The following is an 18,171-nucleotide window of genomic DNA, read 5'->3' as shown; positions in this document are numbered from 1 at the left end:
AGATGCTGGTGTTGTATAATTTGAATGAGTTGGAAGTTGGATTTTCTATAGTTAGGCAAATTCTTCTACTCAGTAGAGCAGGTCAACTTCCTAGGTGGCCCTAACTATTCCTTCTACTTTGCCTGAAGGACCCTGGTGAGACTTGGACAGAAAGACAAATAGGCAAGTTCCACCCATGGACCACAGACCATGTGACTATATGGTGCTGGGCTCCAGGGTCTCATCCTGTGACTCTCAGCCCCTGCCTTCAGTCGCTGTGGAAAAGCCGGCTGTTGCATCACATTGAGGGCAGGTGCAGGCGTGGGGGAATATATATATATATTATATATATATATATATATATATATATATATTTTTTACTTTGTTGACAGCCCTGGTGTACTTTTCTGATCTTCCTTCATTACTCCCACCCCCCTCCCTCACTGCAAGTCATTGATAACACACCAGCCAGATGTGACCCTAAGATGCTGTCATCGTGACAGCCAGAGTGGAGACTGTGCAGAAGTGTACAACAGTAACTACCAATTTTCAACAGCTGTGTTGTACCTTCTTTGCCGGGGGTGTGATGGAGCTCAGGCAGGGGACAGAAAAATTTTCAGAGGTGAAGGAGCTCCAGGGTCTGGGGATGTCCTTCACTTTGACATCCCTAGCATCTTTCTGAAACAAACAGATTGTGTGAGTGCACATGTGTGCATTTGTGTGTGTGTGTGCACATGCGCGCGCGCACACACACACACACACGCACGCACACGCACATTGATACCATGCTTCCTAGTGGTTATTCAGGATGGAGGTACCTCCTAGCTCATTGCTCCTGCTGACAGCCAACTCCTCTAATTACTTTGACCTTTCTACGGCCATTTTATATTCTATTCTCTTTCTCACTCCTTCCTTTCCCTTAGGCAATCCTCCTCCTCAACTCTAGGCTTATATCACTAACCCAGAGATTCAAATCTCAAAATATTTTAGCATCAAAAGTACAAAACTCCTCAGAGTTGTCTCCACTCGTCCCTGGCTAGGAACTTAGTGTCCACAGAGGAAGTTCTCCAAGCTGTTGGGATGCAAGTTTGTGTTTAAAGCCCTCAAAATAGAACCAACTGAATTGCCACAGTGCTACTAGGATTCCGCTGGATGTGAACCAGTCTTAAGCTAGTTTCCAGGGAACAGGGATATTGGTCTTCTTCTCAGAAAGATGCATTTTCCCTCAAGTGTGAAGTTTAAGTCTAGTGGACCCAGAGAGGAGCAACAGAGACTCCTCTGGGGAGCAATGAGTGGAACCCTCAGAACTGGGTTCATCTTAAACATCTAAACAGCTGTATAGAAGTTTCTAGAGAAAAGAAACTAAACTAAAACTCCGGCTTCCACGTAGTTTTCTTAGGAAATCACTCTTTAAACCAAAGCCTCTCCATGTACTCCCAGAGTGCCCGAGTATAAAAAGTAAAACAAACAAACAAAAACAAGGAGGAGGAGGAGGAGGAGGAGGAGGAGGAGGAGGAGGAGGAGGAGGAGACGATGACGACGAGGACAACAATGACGAGGATGAAGAAGAGGAAGAAGAGGAGGAGGAGGAGGAGGAGGAGGAGGAGGAGGAGGAGGAGGAGGACCACCAATACTACCAAGCAAGAGAAGGAAGAATCCAGGGGCAAACAACATTCCCATTGATTTTTTTATCTTTTTTCAGATGTGAGATTTTTTTTATTTTAACCTTTGAACCAAAGAGCTGCCTAACACAGAGAATCTGCTGCCTAAACAATATGCTGGAGGGTTACTACCACAGTAATGAAGAGAACGAGCCTCTCTCAGCCTTCATCTGCATGCTCCCTCATTCATCCATACATCCATCCGTTCACTCATTCCATCCATTTTACTCATATTAGATGAATTCTTGCAGTCCAATAATTCAATTTAACATATATTTATTGAACATTTCTTATGTTCCCAGAAGCAGGCATGGCATGGGGTAGGGGACAGAATAAGTCCTGCCTACCTGGAGTTCAGAATAAAAGGCATGCAGTATTTACAAAGGAGTATGGCTCCCTGATAGAATTGCAGGGTTGTATAGGAAGGAGACCACTCTAGGGGAGCTTGGAATTTTGGACCCGAGACTGAATAAGGAACCAGAGAACAGATGCCCATATCTTGGGAACGCATTTGTTAGTGGCTTTGGATGTTGGAATGAAGTATGTTTTAGTTTCTTAACAAACCCAGGAAGGTACTGGGGTATCCCAGTGTTCATGCTCACCATGCTGGTGGGATGCAGTATCAGGCACCATGTACGACCATACACCTGCTAGCCACCCTCCCCACTGTGAGTCAGCTGTTCCCAACATGGTGATCAGACCAGGACATCACTCTCTATGCTCATACCCACCCCCCCCACTAGGTCAGGACCCCAGCCCATCTGCTTACATGGGTCATTTGAATGTGCAGTTTTGTTGCTGGCTTGCCTGGCTGTTAGGATCAGTTGTTTTCTCCTGCCTAAATGATCTTCTAACTGTTCCGCTATCTGGAGAATTTTCAGCAAGGGATGAGTAGGTGCACAGGGCTGGGGCAGGCTTCAACTTGCGATTTACCCTGTGACTCCTGTGGGGGACATTTATATTCTAGGCAGCATAGGTCATTGAGAGGCCATAGCCCTTGATGGGTAATAACCTCTTTTGGTACTTGTGGGGACCATCTAGTCTCTATAGATCCTCAGAATTTGTGGTGAGAAGGGGAAATTACACGTGATGTAAAACTCAGGGAAATCAGCTTGAATCAGAGAGGCCCTGAGATGTTTCTGGTGGAGGTGTTGCTTCCCTCTGCCCTCAAGGAAGAGGTTCTGGTGGATTCGAAAGTATAAGGCAGGGGCCTTCCACCCAGTTAGATGCTAGTTTCAGATGGGTCCTTGGTATTCTTTTAGAATTCCCTTTGTCCAGTCTTGGGAGTCTATGTTTATTTCAGCGAAGGAAGTGCCAACATAGTTTTGGGTCTGGGGTCCTGAATGCTGCTTACTTTGGACATGAGGAACCAGGCTGCCTCCTGCCTTCCTTAGGGAAGCCTCAGGGCTCCTGCTGTTATAGACCCAAAAGCCTCTTCCATGGGCTTGAAGACACTTTCCGTGTTTGCATCACCAGATAAGAGTGACAGCAAGCTGAGTCCCTTTTTTATGTGCCTTTATTATTCTTTTCTTCAGAGTAAATCTGGTCCCCAGGATGGAGATAATGATCACATTAGGGAAAGCCACCATTGTGTACTCTCCACCCAGTCTGCCCTGAAAGTAGGTGGTCTAGAACAAGAGGGACGAACAAAGAGTGCTTTCTTTTCAGACTGAAGGATCTTCTTCAGATGGCTGTCTGCTCAGGCATGACGGGTTAAGACCCCCAAGAAATGTCCCTGATTGATCATCTATTCCCAATCCCCTCACCTGTCTTGAACCCATAAAATACCTATCCCATAGCCAAGGAAGGGACCAAAGCAGAAATATGGGGCTGGATGTGGAAACCCTGAGTTTCCTCTTTCTGGCCCTAGCTGTTTGTGGACCCTTGGTCTTCAGATCTCTAGTTCTAGCCACAGAAGTCCTTGATGAAACTAAGTCATCTCGTCTTATATGACCCAGAGGAAAGGGTCCATAGGCTAATCAAGAACCAAGGGAATCTCTAAGGCAAAAGGGCTTGGGTGGCCTGGAGTACTGTTTGGGGGAAGGAATCCAGTCTAAGGAAGCTAGAGGAGACCACTCGCCCTGACTCTGAATCACTGTCTGCCCAGACTCTGGGGCTGCTCTGCTCTGAGACCCCAGCTGCAGAGAGCAGGCCGGCATCTGCTGGCGCCTCTGTTGCCACTTGTCCCATGGGATGAGTAAGGGCACAGTGCTCATAACAGACCAGACTACCTTCTGTCCTCGGGCTTGAGGACAGGAAAGTTACTAGAGTAGCTTAGTAATGTAGAAGCTGGGTATAGGCTCTAGGGAGTGGCACACTGCTGGATGGTGCCCAAGTTCTGTGTCTGCCTGCCTGCTCTCTGGTGACAGTCTATCATTCTCACCAGTTTTCCCCATTTTCCACACTCCCTAAACATGACAGCAGTACCGAGAACGGTGGTTCTCAACCTTCATGATGCCATGAGACCCTTTAGTACAGTTCCTCACGTTATGGTGACCCGCCCAACCATAAAATTATTTTGTTGCTACTTCACAACTACGATTTTGTCACTGTTCAAGAATCATAATGTACATGTCTGTGTTTTCCCATGGTCTTAGGCAACCTGTGAAAAGGTTGTTCAGGCCTGCAAAGGGGTCAGGAATCCCAGGTTAAGAACCACTGACTTGCAGGGAAAGGAAGAGCCTGCTTCCGGTTTTGATCTATGTTAAGAAGTAATTGAAGAGAAAGATGCCCATTGCTTAAGGTCCAGGTTTCCCAAGACTCCTTCCCTTGCCTTCCACCCCAGCTGGGGTTACTTGACTGCAATCTCAAGTCCACCACGGCATCCACATCTTATACATCCCACATCAAGCTCGTGGTGAATAACTATGGATGCTCTGTGAGCAGGCAGAAGGCCCCTCCCCGTGTCACAGTGGCATGTGCATGCCCCGGCATAGCCACATGGCTGGGTACATGGCTCCCTTTCTAGTCCTATTTTGTCCTTCTGGCTTGTGTTGATCACTTTTGCTTTCCTCTCCCTGGCCTAGAGACAAACTGAAGGAACAGTTCTAGCTCTACCAGTCTGCTTTCCTTTGCACTTTGTGCTCAGCAGATTCCCGCTGGTCCAAGTAGGGCCCTGGGAAGAGAGTCCACACGAAGGCTGACTGCCCTAACTCTGCCAGCCACTGCCACTTCGTTGGGTACCCTACTCTTTCCTTCACTCCTGGTCCATGGCCAGGAATGTTTTACAGCTGTGTACATGGGTCTAACAATGACCAAGTCCCTGAAGGGGTGGGGCTTAGCTACTGCTACCACAGGGTCATTGGACCCTGGACTTTCTTCCTGCTCCATAGCACCCTCTGCTGTCAGTGACTCCAGTGTGCAAAGTCCACTCTGCCCTATCTGAAATAGCCCTTGCTTCTGTAGCCTCATCCAGCAGTCTTCTCTATTTCCTGCTCCCCGCTTCTTACACCTCCAACAACTGCATGCATGCATGCATACATATATACATACATACATACATACATACATACATACATACATACATACATACATACATACATTCCCAGCTACCAAAGGCTTCCTACTTCTAGTACAGAGCCCTAGTCTTAAATTCATCCACCCGACTCAGAAGGGTTACTGAGTACCTATCAAATGCAAGGCATTGCTCCTGGCCCATGGGATTCACCAAAGCCACCAGTTTAACCACACTACAGCCTGTAATACCTTATTGCAACCCACAAGGAACCCACACAGTCATGAAGTGATAAATGCTATGGAAAACTAGAACAAGGCACGAAAGAATGGGAATGGCCAACAATGGTTAAATTGACTTGCCCTGTAGTGTGGACAGACGTGGGAGAACTCTCCCTCATCGACTCAGTTCAAACCAAAGAGACAACGCACTCAATTCTTATACAAGATCAATAACTAAAACAGCAAGCCATTTGGAGCAGCAGATCTCCGGGTGCTTCTCTATCTTTAGTCCAATCACACAGAGAACATCACATCTATAACTCAATCGAGGAACAGAGGTAGAACCAAAGCAGCAGTTGTCAAGTTTTCTTATTCCCCAGGAAAATCTTTTGGGGTGTCCGTGACTGCAGTCGTAACACAGACATACGAACTACACTGAACCCCAAGGTTTGGAGATGAGACCCATGGATCTACTTTCATTGGTTGCTGCCAATCGTCCCAGCATTGGTCACCTTAGGGCCCAGTGTACTGAAGATGCACAATTGTGTCCTTCCAGATACAATTGTGAGCATGAGGATGATATCAACCGGGGTCCATGAGCTCTGCCATAGATTCCACATCGAGGGTCTGTCAGGAAGCCGCTACCTTCGGAATCTAGAGTTTTATAAGCTAGGTTCACCCAAGACAACCAACCCTGGGGCTCATTTCTTATAAACCAGAAGCGAAGTGTGTTCAGTGCTTGGAAAGCGTCAGAAGTAGATTGGAGGAGCTGGGTCAGGGCGTATTTCCTCTTTAATGGAAATGCTGTCCCATGACATCTTCACACTCCGTCCTGCCTGAAGTATAAGAAATGGCTGACAGATCCTTCGAGGGCAGTAAGGAGAGGATGGGAGTCATGGGTAGGAGTTCTGAAGGGATGCTCACAGCAAACTCTCCTTAGCCCAGAGGGACCAGTCTGCCTCTCATTGCCTCCAGTTCCTGCAGAGGCTGGTGACGTACCACAGAGTGTCCACATTGGTCTAGTAGTTACAGGTTAAGTGCCTCTTCCCTCTAGGCTGTGGTGTCCATGACAAGGCCCCTTCTTTGACGTATAAGCCAGGAGAGCACTGCCTTTCCTGGTCCGTTCGCCTGTGAGGAACTAAGACCAAGCCCTCTAATTCCCAGACCTCAGAAAGATCCTGCTCCTTGTGATGTAAACCACAGTCTCCAGCCCTGTCAGGAAAGTTGGCCCTTTTCACAGCCCAAGGTCAGCCCAGCCCAGGGTACGTCTTAAGATTTAATGGCCACAAAAGCCCAAATGGGCTAAGCCCATTCCAGAATTGGAAAATAAAATGTTCAGAGACGAGTGTGTAGGAGAAAACTATTTCTTTTCCAGAAAATAGAACAGCAGGAAGGGTCAAGCAAGACGCCCCCCGCCCGACTCCACCCCCAGAATCCGCTGCTCAGGTCAAAAGTGGAAGGAAGGATTTTGAATAGAGATGAAGTCAGAGAGTGGCACAGGCAGCTCCTGGTCCCCTTAACGAAAGTCCTTTTGCCTCCTATGGCTCTGTCCACACTCCCTGTCTGTCTGTCCACTCTGCTTGCTCTGTCCTAACTCTCCTTCATCTTTCCAGATGCAAGACGCTATGGGCTATGAGTTGCCCTGGGTGTATTTTGTCAGTCTGGTCATCTTTGGATCCTTTTTCGTTCTAAATCTGGTTCTCGGTGTTTTGAGCGGGTAAGCTGACCACCTCCGTGTCTTCTTTACAACGCAGCCGAGCAAGGTCCCAGGTTCCACTGCGTTCAATGCAGAATCCTCAGAGACAGGACCCTAACAGGCCCAGGAAAACGGGGGAAAAAAATCTCCATACAAGAACAGATTCTGACCATTGGCTGCACAGGCGTTTAGCCTCTGAGTTGCACCTTGAGGATCCCGGGTCCCATGCTGCTCAGCTCAGCGCTGGGGAGCCGGTGGCTGGCGCTCGACCGTGCTCGGTTGCTGTGTGTGCCTGACTAACTATCATTCCATTCTTCCAGGTCAATGATGCCGTAGGAAGGGACTGGCCCTGGATCTATTTTGTAACACTAATCATCATAGGGTCATTTTTTGTACTTAACTTGGTTCTCGGTGTTCTTAGCGGGTAAGCAGGACCAAGGAAATGGTCTTGATTTTTCCATTAATTTTTATTTTATTCTCTCTTCCTCTTCCTGGCACTGTTCTGTTTCTGGCTCTGATGAACCTGGGATCAAGGGTCATTCAGGAGCCTTGAAGTGAAAGTCTTTGGCCTGACTGTGAGGAGGGTCAGATGGAGGCGGTTAACCCATTAGAGACACCCAGTTCCACCCCTAGCCCACCACACACACCAAGACCCTCCCAGCCCCCTTGGGCTGTACTCACTCAGCTAAGGAACAGTGCAGAAAGAGCCTTGGGTGGGAATAGCTTCACACGAGGAATCTGAAAGAAGGTTCGTGTGCACACACAACACTTGCAGTGCCCTTGGAAATAAACGCTGGCTGGAGCTCATGGGCCGGCTGGCATCTGCAGGCGAATGCAGGCTTTAAATCACTTATATTGAGTAAACGGGCTAGAGAAGGAAGAGTTTGGTTTAAAATAGGAAATGATAGGATAGCTCAGTGGTAAGGTATTTGCCTCACGTAATGCTCTGTGTTCCATCCCAGTTTTGTCAAAAACCAAAGACAGACAAAACTCCATGACCATATATGTGTGTGCACACCTACATATATGCACAAACGAATACAGACTAATTCTCATCTCAAGGACAACAGCCCATCACTGACACTTTACTGAATGCCAAGGGCACATCACTATTTAAAGCCACAGGTTATTATGAGGTTAGCGATGAGGCGTAATTCATTTTCCTTCAAATTTATCTAGATGGCCACAAACGCAAACGTACCTGTTTTCAGCCCTTGCTCAAACACAATTTGAAGTAAAAGAATGACTCATGGCCAGGGCATCGAGATCCCATGGATGGCTGGCTACCTTCTCACCAGAGAGACCTGGGGTGTCTCGTCAGCCACCCATCTTTCACCAGCTCATGCCAGCCATGCCAAGGCCTGACACCTAAATACTCCTGGTGACCCTTTGACCCCCTATAGGGGATTCGCCTACTGACTTCGGTATAGAGGGAGGTGGGGGATCTGTTTCTGCTCTGCTTGGACGGGCCAACTGTTTTCCTGGGCACCTATGGATTTCCTGCTGGGGGAGGGGGCAGTCCAAGAGGAAGGAAAGAGGCTGCTTTCAGTGCAGACTGGGTAGTGTTCTGCCTCCCGCCATGGTCAGGGCATGCAGTTCAGTCTGCCACAGAGCGAAGGAAGGAGCCCTCTCCTACTTTTATCACTCCCATGGCCCTGAAAGCCATCTTGCCTTTTGCAAAGGTGAAACCACATAGGAGAGCAGGAGCTGGAGTCACATATAAGCTCCTGTTAGCTGCCTGGAGGATGCAGGGGGTGGGTGGGTTGTTTTTATCTTCCAACACAAGAAAATGATCCACTGCTTATGCATGAATCTCACTGACAGTGTTGGAAATGAATCAAACTCATTATCCCCTTTTAAGACAGAAATGTGGCTATCTTAGCTCTGTGTTTTCTGGATGAACACTCTCTGGCAACCCCATCTTCGTAAATCTTTGTTTTCCATGTCAAAAAGTGAAGCTAGCACCAAGTCACAGGTGGCCGTCACTGTAGAACGAACAGGACTGTCCATGTAGAGTATCAGGCACAGGAAGAATGTACAGTCAGCGCCGACTGCAGCCACTGTTTTGACTTTGAAAGATGAGTAACTTGAGCCAAACATGTCACTTTTCTGGCAATCAGCAGACTTAGGCCTGAAGGCTTGGTTCGGATCCTGTTTTCTTATCGCTGCCTGCTAGATCTGCATTGAATAAGTCTGGTTGTAATGTAGCCCAGAGCTCCACACCAATATATCTCGAACTTAAATCCCATTTTCTCCCCTCAGAGGTTAGGAACCAAATCTTAGCACGTAAAATCCCTCTAGGGATCCCCTGTGGAGAATGAGATCTGGACCCCAAAGGCCCCATTTTCACCCTACAGCCATTGCTGCCCTCATCTCCCAGAGGCATGGCCAACCTGCTGGTGCCAAGCCAGAGATGTCAACAGAGCAGCTGCGGATGCTGGCGAAAGACCATTGTGAAGTTGCACCTTGGTCTCATGTAGATCAAATGTTTACATAGATGCACATAATCCAATGTATTGATGCTTAATGGCTTTCAGAGCATTTCATTGACGTGGGATGGGACTATAAAGACTCTTCAGCCTCTGCGCCTATGAGCCAGTGTTTGGTTGGTCTGTTCTGGGGCCTTCTAACACCTGAGCATCCCCAAAGTTACAGCATGGGTCTGACGGTGCCAGGAACATTGATGGACCCTTTGCTCAGCCAGACAGGTGTCTGTAAGCAGTTGCCCACCCCTTCTGGCTTTTGTCATGGGCCAGTGACTGAATTCCTTGCCTCTAACCTGTGCCATGGCAAACTTGGAAACAAGCTTCTGCTGGTTGACCATACTGGTGATGGTTTGAAGTTGGCATCTTGATTAATCAGGACAATAATGTAATAGTTAACCTCAAATATTCAGTTGACCTCACTCATTCATCAGCTAGACTCCAGTTAGTCCAACCTTCCAGAATATCAAGGGAGTCTTAGAGCCCATGAAAGCCCTATCCCAAGGATTGCACAGTCTCCCCATACTGTGTCAAGGCCTGTGCTCTGCATAGCTCAAGTTAGTTCGTTTATCGTTCGTGACAGCTTCACGAGCTAGAAGCTACTCATGTTTCTATTTCACTGAGGAAAAGACTGAGGTGTAAATGAGGAAGCTGTATCCATTCTAAGTTTAGAGGATAGGAGGGCCGGACCAGAACATCATCAAACCACAGACTTCCTGTAACTTCCACAGAACACCTGCCCGAGAGAGTTACAGGGGTGGGGAGGAGATCAGACACTACAACGGTGGGAGGGATGAAGGAGAGGTATAGTAGATGCAGTTTACAAGTTTCTGGACACAGCCAGGAACAGGAAAGGCTGGGAAATGCTGCAGGGCTTGCCCAGTGGGAGGACTGGAAACTCAGCAAAGCTTAATGGGCCCAGAGAGCAGAGGCACTTCAGCAGCAGCTGGGAAGTATTCTGTGACTGGAGAGATGGGGTGTGAACCCGGCATCCATGCATTAAAAATAACACTCCCATAGCTCCATGAAGTAACTCGTCCTCGCAAAGTGTGTCCTTTTGTCAGTGAGGAGAGGCTGAAGTGTGCCTGCTGTGTTCTGCTCAGAGCAGGGATGACATGCCATCGAGTTTCTACTGTAAATGTAGAAACGCTCAGATTTGGGTTACCTGAGGGTTCTGCATCCTTTATCTGTAACCCTCACATATCCAGAATGCCTTGGTTCTGGCGAGGCCACATAGAACATACTGTGTGAAGAATGCACAGCTCTTGGACCCTTCAAAACTCTCCCATGTTATGTAATGACCCCCATGCCCACCCTATGCAAGGCACAAGTCTGGCATCAGTATAGGTAACAATTGGACTAGAATTACTTTCTCCCTGGAAATCCCAGTCTCCAAACTATTAGAATCCACACAGTGACTGTGAGACTTTTGAAATTGCATTTGAAGATGTGGGTGGGTGGGGGAGTGGAAGGACGGACTCTAAAATCTGGGCCTAGAATCTCTTAGCTGGGAAACTGCCTCCTTTCTCACATCAGGAGGCAAGCCTGCTCTTGCCTGAAAAAGAAGAGTCCCTGGTATGTGGGAGAGCCGCAGCCTGAAAGTAAAACTGGACCAGAGTGGATGTACTGTTAAGACAGAACATCCAGACTGAGGAGCCCCCCACATGCTATGGTGGGAGCAGAAGAGGTGACCACACAGAATTGATCCTCATCCTTCAGTGGCTGCACTCTGTCAAGTCACGTTGGGCAATGCATGGGTGAATACCGATCACTGAGGCAGAGTACAGCATTAGATTCTTGCCATAACTATCTGGTCACATTTGGCAGCTATTAAAGCATAGCCCTATGTGTGTTTCTTATTTAGTAACCATCACCCACTTGTTAACATTAGACTCACAGCCACCAGCACACTGTAACTCATGCCTGTGCTGGCTTGATCTAACACCCATTTTCTCTGTAAGACGCTGCATAGCCTTTTACGCCTTAGAGCTATGCTCGCGGCCATGTAAACAGTGAAATCGCTAATCAATAGCCCAAAAATATAACAATAAAAAAATGCCAGTAAATAGATATTTGCTATGTTATGAGAACTGAGCTAAGGAAAGCGTCTCACCTGGTCTGACCTTAGCAGGAAGCACGTGACATGTTTTTGTTTTGCCATTACATGCATATTCATCCATGAGTATAAGAATGCCATGAATGTTGATTTGGGGGGTTGCAGAAAAATTTTAGCAATAGCAGAATTAGTTACCTCTTCAGTATTGATCTTCAAAGTGCCTAATATTTCATGGTTAGAGTGATTAGTTCCCCCCCACACACAACATCCTGTTGCCTGCTTTACATAATGAGCACTGACCACCCCTCCTCCCATATTTTATTGAGGCCATTTTGCTAGTGACAGATCCTGCCTTGTGACAAATCCCACAGTAGTGACTGATTGTCTTGCTGGCTCTGGCCTCTGGGCATAGCCTATCAGGCTGGAGTTTCATGTCTACATCAACTCAGTCTCCAGAACAGGCATCCAGGAGAGCAAAGAGAACCAGAGGCTCTCACCCAATGTTTCACCAACACGTGCAGCCTGGAGTTCCATGCAACATGTGTGGCTGAGTCTCTGCCATGGCACCATCGAAACACCATCTTGCCTTGCCCACGTCCCTTTTTAACCCCTCCCACCAGAGCATCTCCTTCCTCTACAGAAGCAAAGGCAGGCAAGTCCCGTAGTAGCGTATAGGCTTCCCTTCCCCTTCGTTCCCTGTGACCGTTGAGATTCCCCATGGGTTTGCAGGCGTGGACAGCGAGCTTCCCCTCCTAACTGCAGCCGAGTCCAGGCCTGTTCTTGAAGCTCTGTAAGAAGGATGGTGGGTGTCTTATAACCAGAGCTTGAACTCTGAGAAATTATCCAGAAGAGCTAAAGGACTCTCTTAGCAACTTTATGCCTTTGAAACTCACTCAAACCCACTCCAGAGGAAAGGGGCAAAAAAGCCTGTGGGTGTAGGTAGAAAGATTGCAGGAGACATTCCTCCGGGTATGTTTTATGGAGTTTATTTGCATAGGGAGAGAGGGTGCACTATGAATCTATTGTCTCTAGAGAGTAAGGTCACAGCGGGGGAGGCTTCACCCTATGTCAGGTAAGGAGGTAAGGCAAACGGGGCTGGCAGCAGCTCATGTCCACCCCATTAACAAAAGCAGGATGGGGAAAGCCAAGGCAGTTCCCATCTTCACTGTGATCTATCAATCCAGAGCCTCTTCCCTGGCATCCAACTTCCTGGAAAGGAAATAAAAGTACCCACTGGCTGGCAGGAAGCCCACAAAATAGCAAGTTCAATCCGATTATAATTGGATTCAATCAGATTTGAGAAGAAAATTCAATCCAAAACAGAGCATCGTTAAAGAGGTAGTTGAAGACGACTCATTAACTTGAGAGCCCCCAGTTCTCGAAATTAAAACATTCCCTAGGCTCCTCCCAGGTCTCATCCCCATCTCACCACAATGGTGATTGATAAATCCTGAGCTCTGCCAATCTCCATAGGCAAAATGCAAATACTAGGCAGGTGGTATCTGGTGACAGAGCCTCCCATATATGACACTGGGCTTAACTGAGCCTTCTGTCTCTGGCAGTTTTGCTGGTGACATGATGCCCTCCAAGGTGCCTTTCCCCTACAGTGCTGCACTTGTGCATGAAGCTCTGCTGAGTGGGTTTCCACAGCCTGATGTCCTGAATTAAGTTCTAACTGAGAAGAAACCCAGAAGCCATGGCCCAGGGATTAGTCAAGACACCAGAGAATTCACATGCGCACCCTACCCATCTATCTCACCCCATCTTACTACCAACGACCCACTTTTGAAAGGTCAAACAGACAAAACCAAGCAAATCAAATTCTCTTGGTCAAACAAAAGCAAGCAAATCAAATTCTCTTGCCACCCAGAAGAAGGGGCTGGTTTCTGCCAAGGCAGAGAAGGAAACTTCCTCCATTTCCTTCTTCCAGAAGTCCCTAAAGCCCACAATGTCTGCTGATTATCTCTTTAAACCGCCATGTTAACTTTGACACCATCATCATTTTTACATCCAGGGTAGGCAGGCAAAAGGCAGGCCCCAGGGCATTTTCTTGTGTTCGGAATCCTTACGGGAAATCTGTGTGGGTTGAGCTCCCTCCAGGCACGCTAAGAATGGTAGGAGCTGAAAACAGAGACTGAGGAGCTCAAACCTCCTGGGCCCCTAGACAGTGGAAGGTACTAGCAAATGCTTACTTACCTCCTTTGGTGGGGAAATGCCCTGGCCAATCACATTGGTGGGTTTTCATGGTGTAACTATTCCAAACTTGGCTGTTAACGAACTATCAAGGAGACGTCACTGAAGCCAGAGTTGAGACCCAGTATAAATTAGGTGTGCTCTCTCATCACTGGGTCTGAATTAATCTGTGTCATTTGAAGACAATTTGTCATTTCTTTTAAAAGGTGTCGCCTAATCCTGGGTGACACACGTTTCCTTGCTGTTGTAGAAGACCATTAGAGTGAATGGAAGGGGTTTTCCTCTCTTTGAAGAATAGCCGTTACTTACAGGCATAACCTATTATGCTCTGGGAAGTAAATGAACAGCCTTCGTCCCCTTAGATTTTGCTGGCCTCTGTCAAGAAGAGTATGCTCGTAGGGCTCCCCCTTCTTGTGGAAGTGAAGACAGAAGTGGGTTCTGGAGATAGCTCTCTGTAGAAAGGGGATGCTTTGGATGGGGTTCTCTACACAGAGCATTAATACCTGCCTTGCCTTCCCTTCTCTCCATCTTCCCTCCCTGCTAACCCGTCTGTGCCGCCCTGTCCCCTCCCCCCACATCAGAGAGTTTTCCAAAGAGAGGGAGAAAGCCAAAGCTCGAGGAGACTTCCAGAAGCTTCGTGAGAAGCAGCAGCTAGAAGAAGATCTCAAAGGCTACCTGGACTGGATCACCCAGGCGGAAGACATAGACCCTGAGAATGAGGACGAGGGCATGGATGAAGACAAACCCCGAAACAGTGAGTGGCCATCTCCCCTCCGTCTGGGGTCTGGGATGGGAACAGCGCAGAGCCAGGAGATGGTGTTTCACACCGACCTTCCTTTTGGATGATGGAGGAGCATTCTTCTCAATGGTGGCTGTCGTTTGCTGCTCTAGGAATTAGTCAGATGGGAAAGCACTGTAACTGCCACAGAAAGACCCATATTCCATTTAGAGACTTTGCCCTGAAAACACAGTTGTCCCAGGGGAGTGAGGCACGCCTCTCCTGTGGGCTCTTAAGAGAGGCCAAGCATCTGCTCCAGTTCCTTGGGATCAGTTTCCACAAGCCAGCTGCTTGGGAAAATGTGTACCTGAGTAGGATCTTTCCCACACTGGCAGAGGTCTTCCAGGTCCCCCTTCCCCTCCCCGATTTCTCTTGGCGAATAGAGTCAACATTTCTCATGGAATAGGTAACTTAACTTATCGCCTGAGACAGTGCTTCTGGGAACGTCGTAGGAAATGCAGCAGAATTCCACTGAATCCATTTAGATTATAGACACAGAGCCAAGTCCCTTCCTCTGGGTTTTCTCCTGGCAGATTGCCAGAAAGCACACCGCTAGGATACAAATGGGAACAGCAGGTGACCGTGAATGTTTAAGATAGCAAGTCACAGAAAGTCAAACCTCATTCTGATCGTCCCAGTAGTTTTCAAAGTGGGATCCCTGGACCAGGAGTGGTAGCTCAGACTTGGTAGAAATGCAAACGCTTGGGCCTAACCCCCGCCTTAGGAGCCCTAGGGTGAGTTGGCCAGAGACTGTGATGCACGAGAGTCTCAGAACCTTTGGGTTGGCTCTAACTGCTTCTCGTGTTTCCTGTGAGCCTGATCATTGTGGATCTAATTCTCTTCCCATTCTGTGCTCAGCATTTGTCTTTCATTTTACTTGTTTGAAGAGTTGCCGTTCTGTCCTTTCAAGCAGCTTGATTTCAAGACAAATCTTGAATATTGGGCACAAAGAGCATGGCCCGGTGGGTGAGGGTAACAGGACAGAATCTGCCTCTAAGTAGAGAGGGACTCAGGGAGAGAATCTACCAGCATGAGAAGAGCAGGTGGAGGAAGAAGACAGCCAAAGGTGATGGCAGACTCTACTCTCTTGCTCCAAAGATTGGTGCAATAAATCTATCAACTATTCCATTCCGGACAGCTCTGCTCAAGATACAAAGACAAAATTAAAACACATAAACAGCAAGGGACTGGTAACAGTGCGATTTAATAACCCAAGGAAGCCTTCATGCTCCACTAAACCATTTTGCAAGCTGGAAGATGGGGCCGTTGATAGATTATTACAATGAGCTATGATGCCACTGAGGGTTTTTTTGGGAAAACACGTGGCAGCTTCTCTTGTACTATTGGTGGAACTGCAATGATAACTGATTAGTTTGTGGGATTAGGTAGAATACTAAAAAGTTAGTTGGCCTGCGAGTCACAGAGTAGCTTATGGAGGGTTTGACGTCTTGGCTCAGGATTAATCATGATAAACATTTTGTCGGTATGTGTCGTGTAGAAATGGGCAGTATTCACTGGTTGCTACACAGCCAGTTGCCATTCACCAAGACGCATGGCTGTGCTGTTCCCTGTTAAATGGGGAGCTTCCAAAGAACACGGGCTTCTTCTCCATCTTGCCCATTGTATGAGCGAATTCCAAGGAGAGCGCCCAGCATGGCGTACACCTTGCTGTTAGAGATTGCAGTAACAGGCTCAGTCAGTACCTGCTCACTGCCAAGGTTCGCTGAAGCCGAAACATGGATAGAGTTGGACTCCAGAGACTTCTCCTTCCCTCATACTGCTTCGTTATGTCTGGAGGAGCATTTGGAGATCACTTCTCGTCCCTGGTCAGCCCTGACCTAGGAGGACGGGAGTGGGATTTGTAGGCCTACGTAAATGGAGATGTTCGAGGGACTTTCACGACAGGGTGGGGGTTGGGGACAGAACACAGATCCAAAGAAGCAAGAAATGAAAAGTAAAGCAGTTACCTGTGGCAAAAGGAAATGTGCAACTCGAGGACAAAGGTGGAATGAGTTCATAGGATTCCCAATAAACATGGAGTAACTGTGCTTTAACTATTGAATTCGAGGAAGGCCTTACAGACAGTAGACCTTTCGTTCACTGTGCCTGTGGATAGACAAAAAGATGAGCTGGAGTCTATGTTTGTACACAGTTCACTATTTATATATAATTTACTTGCAGAAAAGGCAATTCTGTGGCTTGGAAACTATATTCGCCTCTTCAGGACTTCTTCATTTGCCCTTTGAAACTCAGCAAGAGGAGACATGCTTGTTCTTAGCTCGAGTCCTCTAGCTTTTGAAAAGATTAGTGTCTAATGATTGATTACACGATGCAATTTTTCCAGTTCTTTTCAGGTCAGAAACAAAGGTGTGTGTGTGTGTGTGTGTGTGTGTGTGTGTGTGTGTGTGCAAGCAACAGTGTGCATGTGTGCATGTGAGTGAAAGCGTGTGTGTATCCTGTGTGGATGTACACATGCACCTTTAAATGTACATGGAGGACAGGTCAATCTCAGGACACATCCACTGTCCCTAAGAACCCATCCACCTTGTCTTTTTAGACAGGGTCTTTCGCTAAGGCCTAGGGCTGCGTGACCGGGCTGGTTAGCCAGAAAGCTGTAAGGATCTGCCTACCTCCACTTCCTCACCACTGGGATTTCAAACACAGTTCTTGCTGCGTAAGCACATTACCCACTGAGCTGATGCCCCAGCCAGCATCCCTTTCAGCACAGACCATGAGCCACTAGTGTGAGTCACTTGGAGGCAATGCTGGCTGCACTGTGGGGACAACTCAGTGACACATCATCCTGCAGTAGCTGAGCAAACCTAAGTGGATCCATAAGTCAACTTTCCTAAGAAGAGACACAAAACCATGGAGAGGGAGAAGAAGCAGAGGTTGGAAGATATCAGTGAGAAAGCATTAGTTGGGAGACTTTCCCTTAAAAAAAATTAGAGAAAATTAAGTAAACTCTGTATAAACAGGTAACTCTATAAACAGACTCTAGCTATTCTTACCAGCCATCCAGCCAGCCATAAATGGAAGGTCTGCTCTCCCAAGTACTGTTGTCGGGACTGCTGAAATAACAAAGAACGAAGTCATTAAAACTCCCTTGATAGAAGTTCTATTGCAATGGATGGGGTGGAGAATAGATTAAACAATATGCCAGAGTGGTGCGTGTTGGGAGGTGGTGATGGATGAGCTGGTCACACATGCTCTACTGAGACGGAGGCATCTAAATAAAGATGGGAAGGTAAAAGGGAAGTGCACAGCTCTCTGGGAAAGGATCCTTCCAGGAAGACAGAAGGGTAATGGAAAAGGAACACGACCGCTGCATTTAAAAACAGAGAGGAGGCTATGCTCTCAGAGGCAGAGGTGAGGCAGGACACGTTGAAGAAGATGCCAAGGGAAGCAGGGAGAAGACGGTGTGATTTGTTGGCATGAGAACCTGGATCTGAGCTGGAAGGAAGCCAAGCACACTGGAGTGTTTGGGAAGTGATGAGTCTGGCGAGCATTTGACAGGATCCCTGTGGCCACCCCACCGTGTGCAGAATAGGATGGTGGCTGCCAGGGCAGCAGCTAATCGAGAGGGGACTCCCTGGAGATGATGGTGTCTTATCCTGGCAATGATGGAGAAATAAGGTCAGAATTCAAGG

General features: G+C 47.7%; 1 protein-coding gene across 30 annotated transcripts in view; it reads left to right on the top strand.

Annotated features, from left to right (window-relative positions):
- The window catches only part of Cacna1c (calcium voltage-gated channel subunit alpha1 C), a 620,764-nt gene that overhangs the window by 462,435 nt on the left and 140,158 nt on the right, over positions 1-18,171 (top strand). For 18 of the 30 annotated variants that reach the window (XM_063285505.1, XM_063285498.1, XM_063285501.1 and 15 more), the window contains exons 8-9: positions 6,929-7,032; positions 14,325-14,497. In XM_063285505.1, coding sequence (XP_063141575.1) covers positions 6,929-7,032; positions 14,325-14,497 — 277 coding nt within the window. Of the gene's footprint in view, positions 1-6,928; positions 7,033-7,331; positions 7,436-14,324; positions 14,498-18,171 lie in introns of all 30 variants that reach the window. The other 12 variants (XM_063285506.1, XM_063285499.1, XM_063285512.1 and 9 more) reach the window with 1 other exon arrangement.

Source organism: Rattus norvegicus, chromosome 4, assembly GCF_036323735.1.
Source record: "Rattus norvegicus strain BN/NHsdMcwi chromosome 4, GRCr8, whole genome shotgun sequence".
Taxonomy (NCBI): Eukaryota; Metazoa; Chordata; class Mammalia; order Rodentia; family Muridae; genus Rattus; species Rattus norvegicus.
This window is presented reverse-complemented; position numbering and strand designations above follow the sequence as displayed.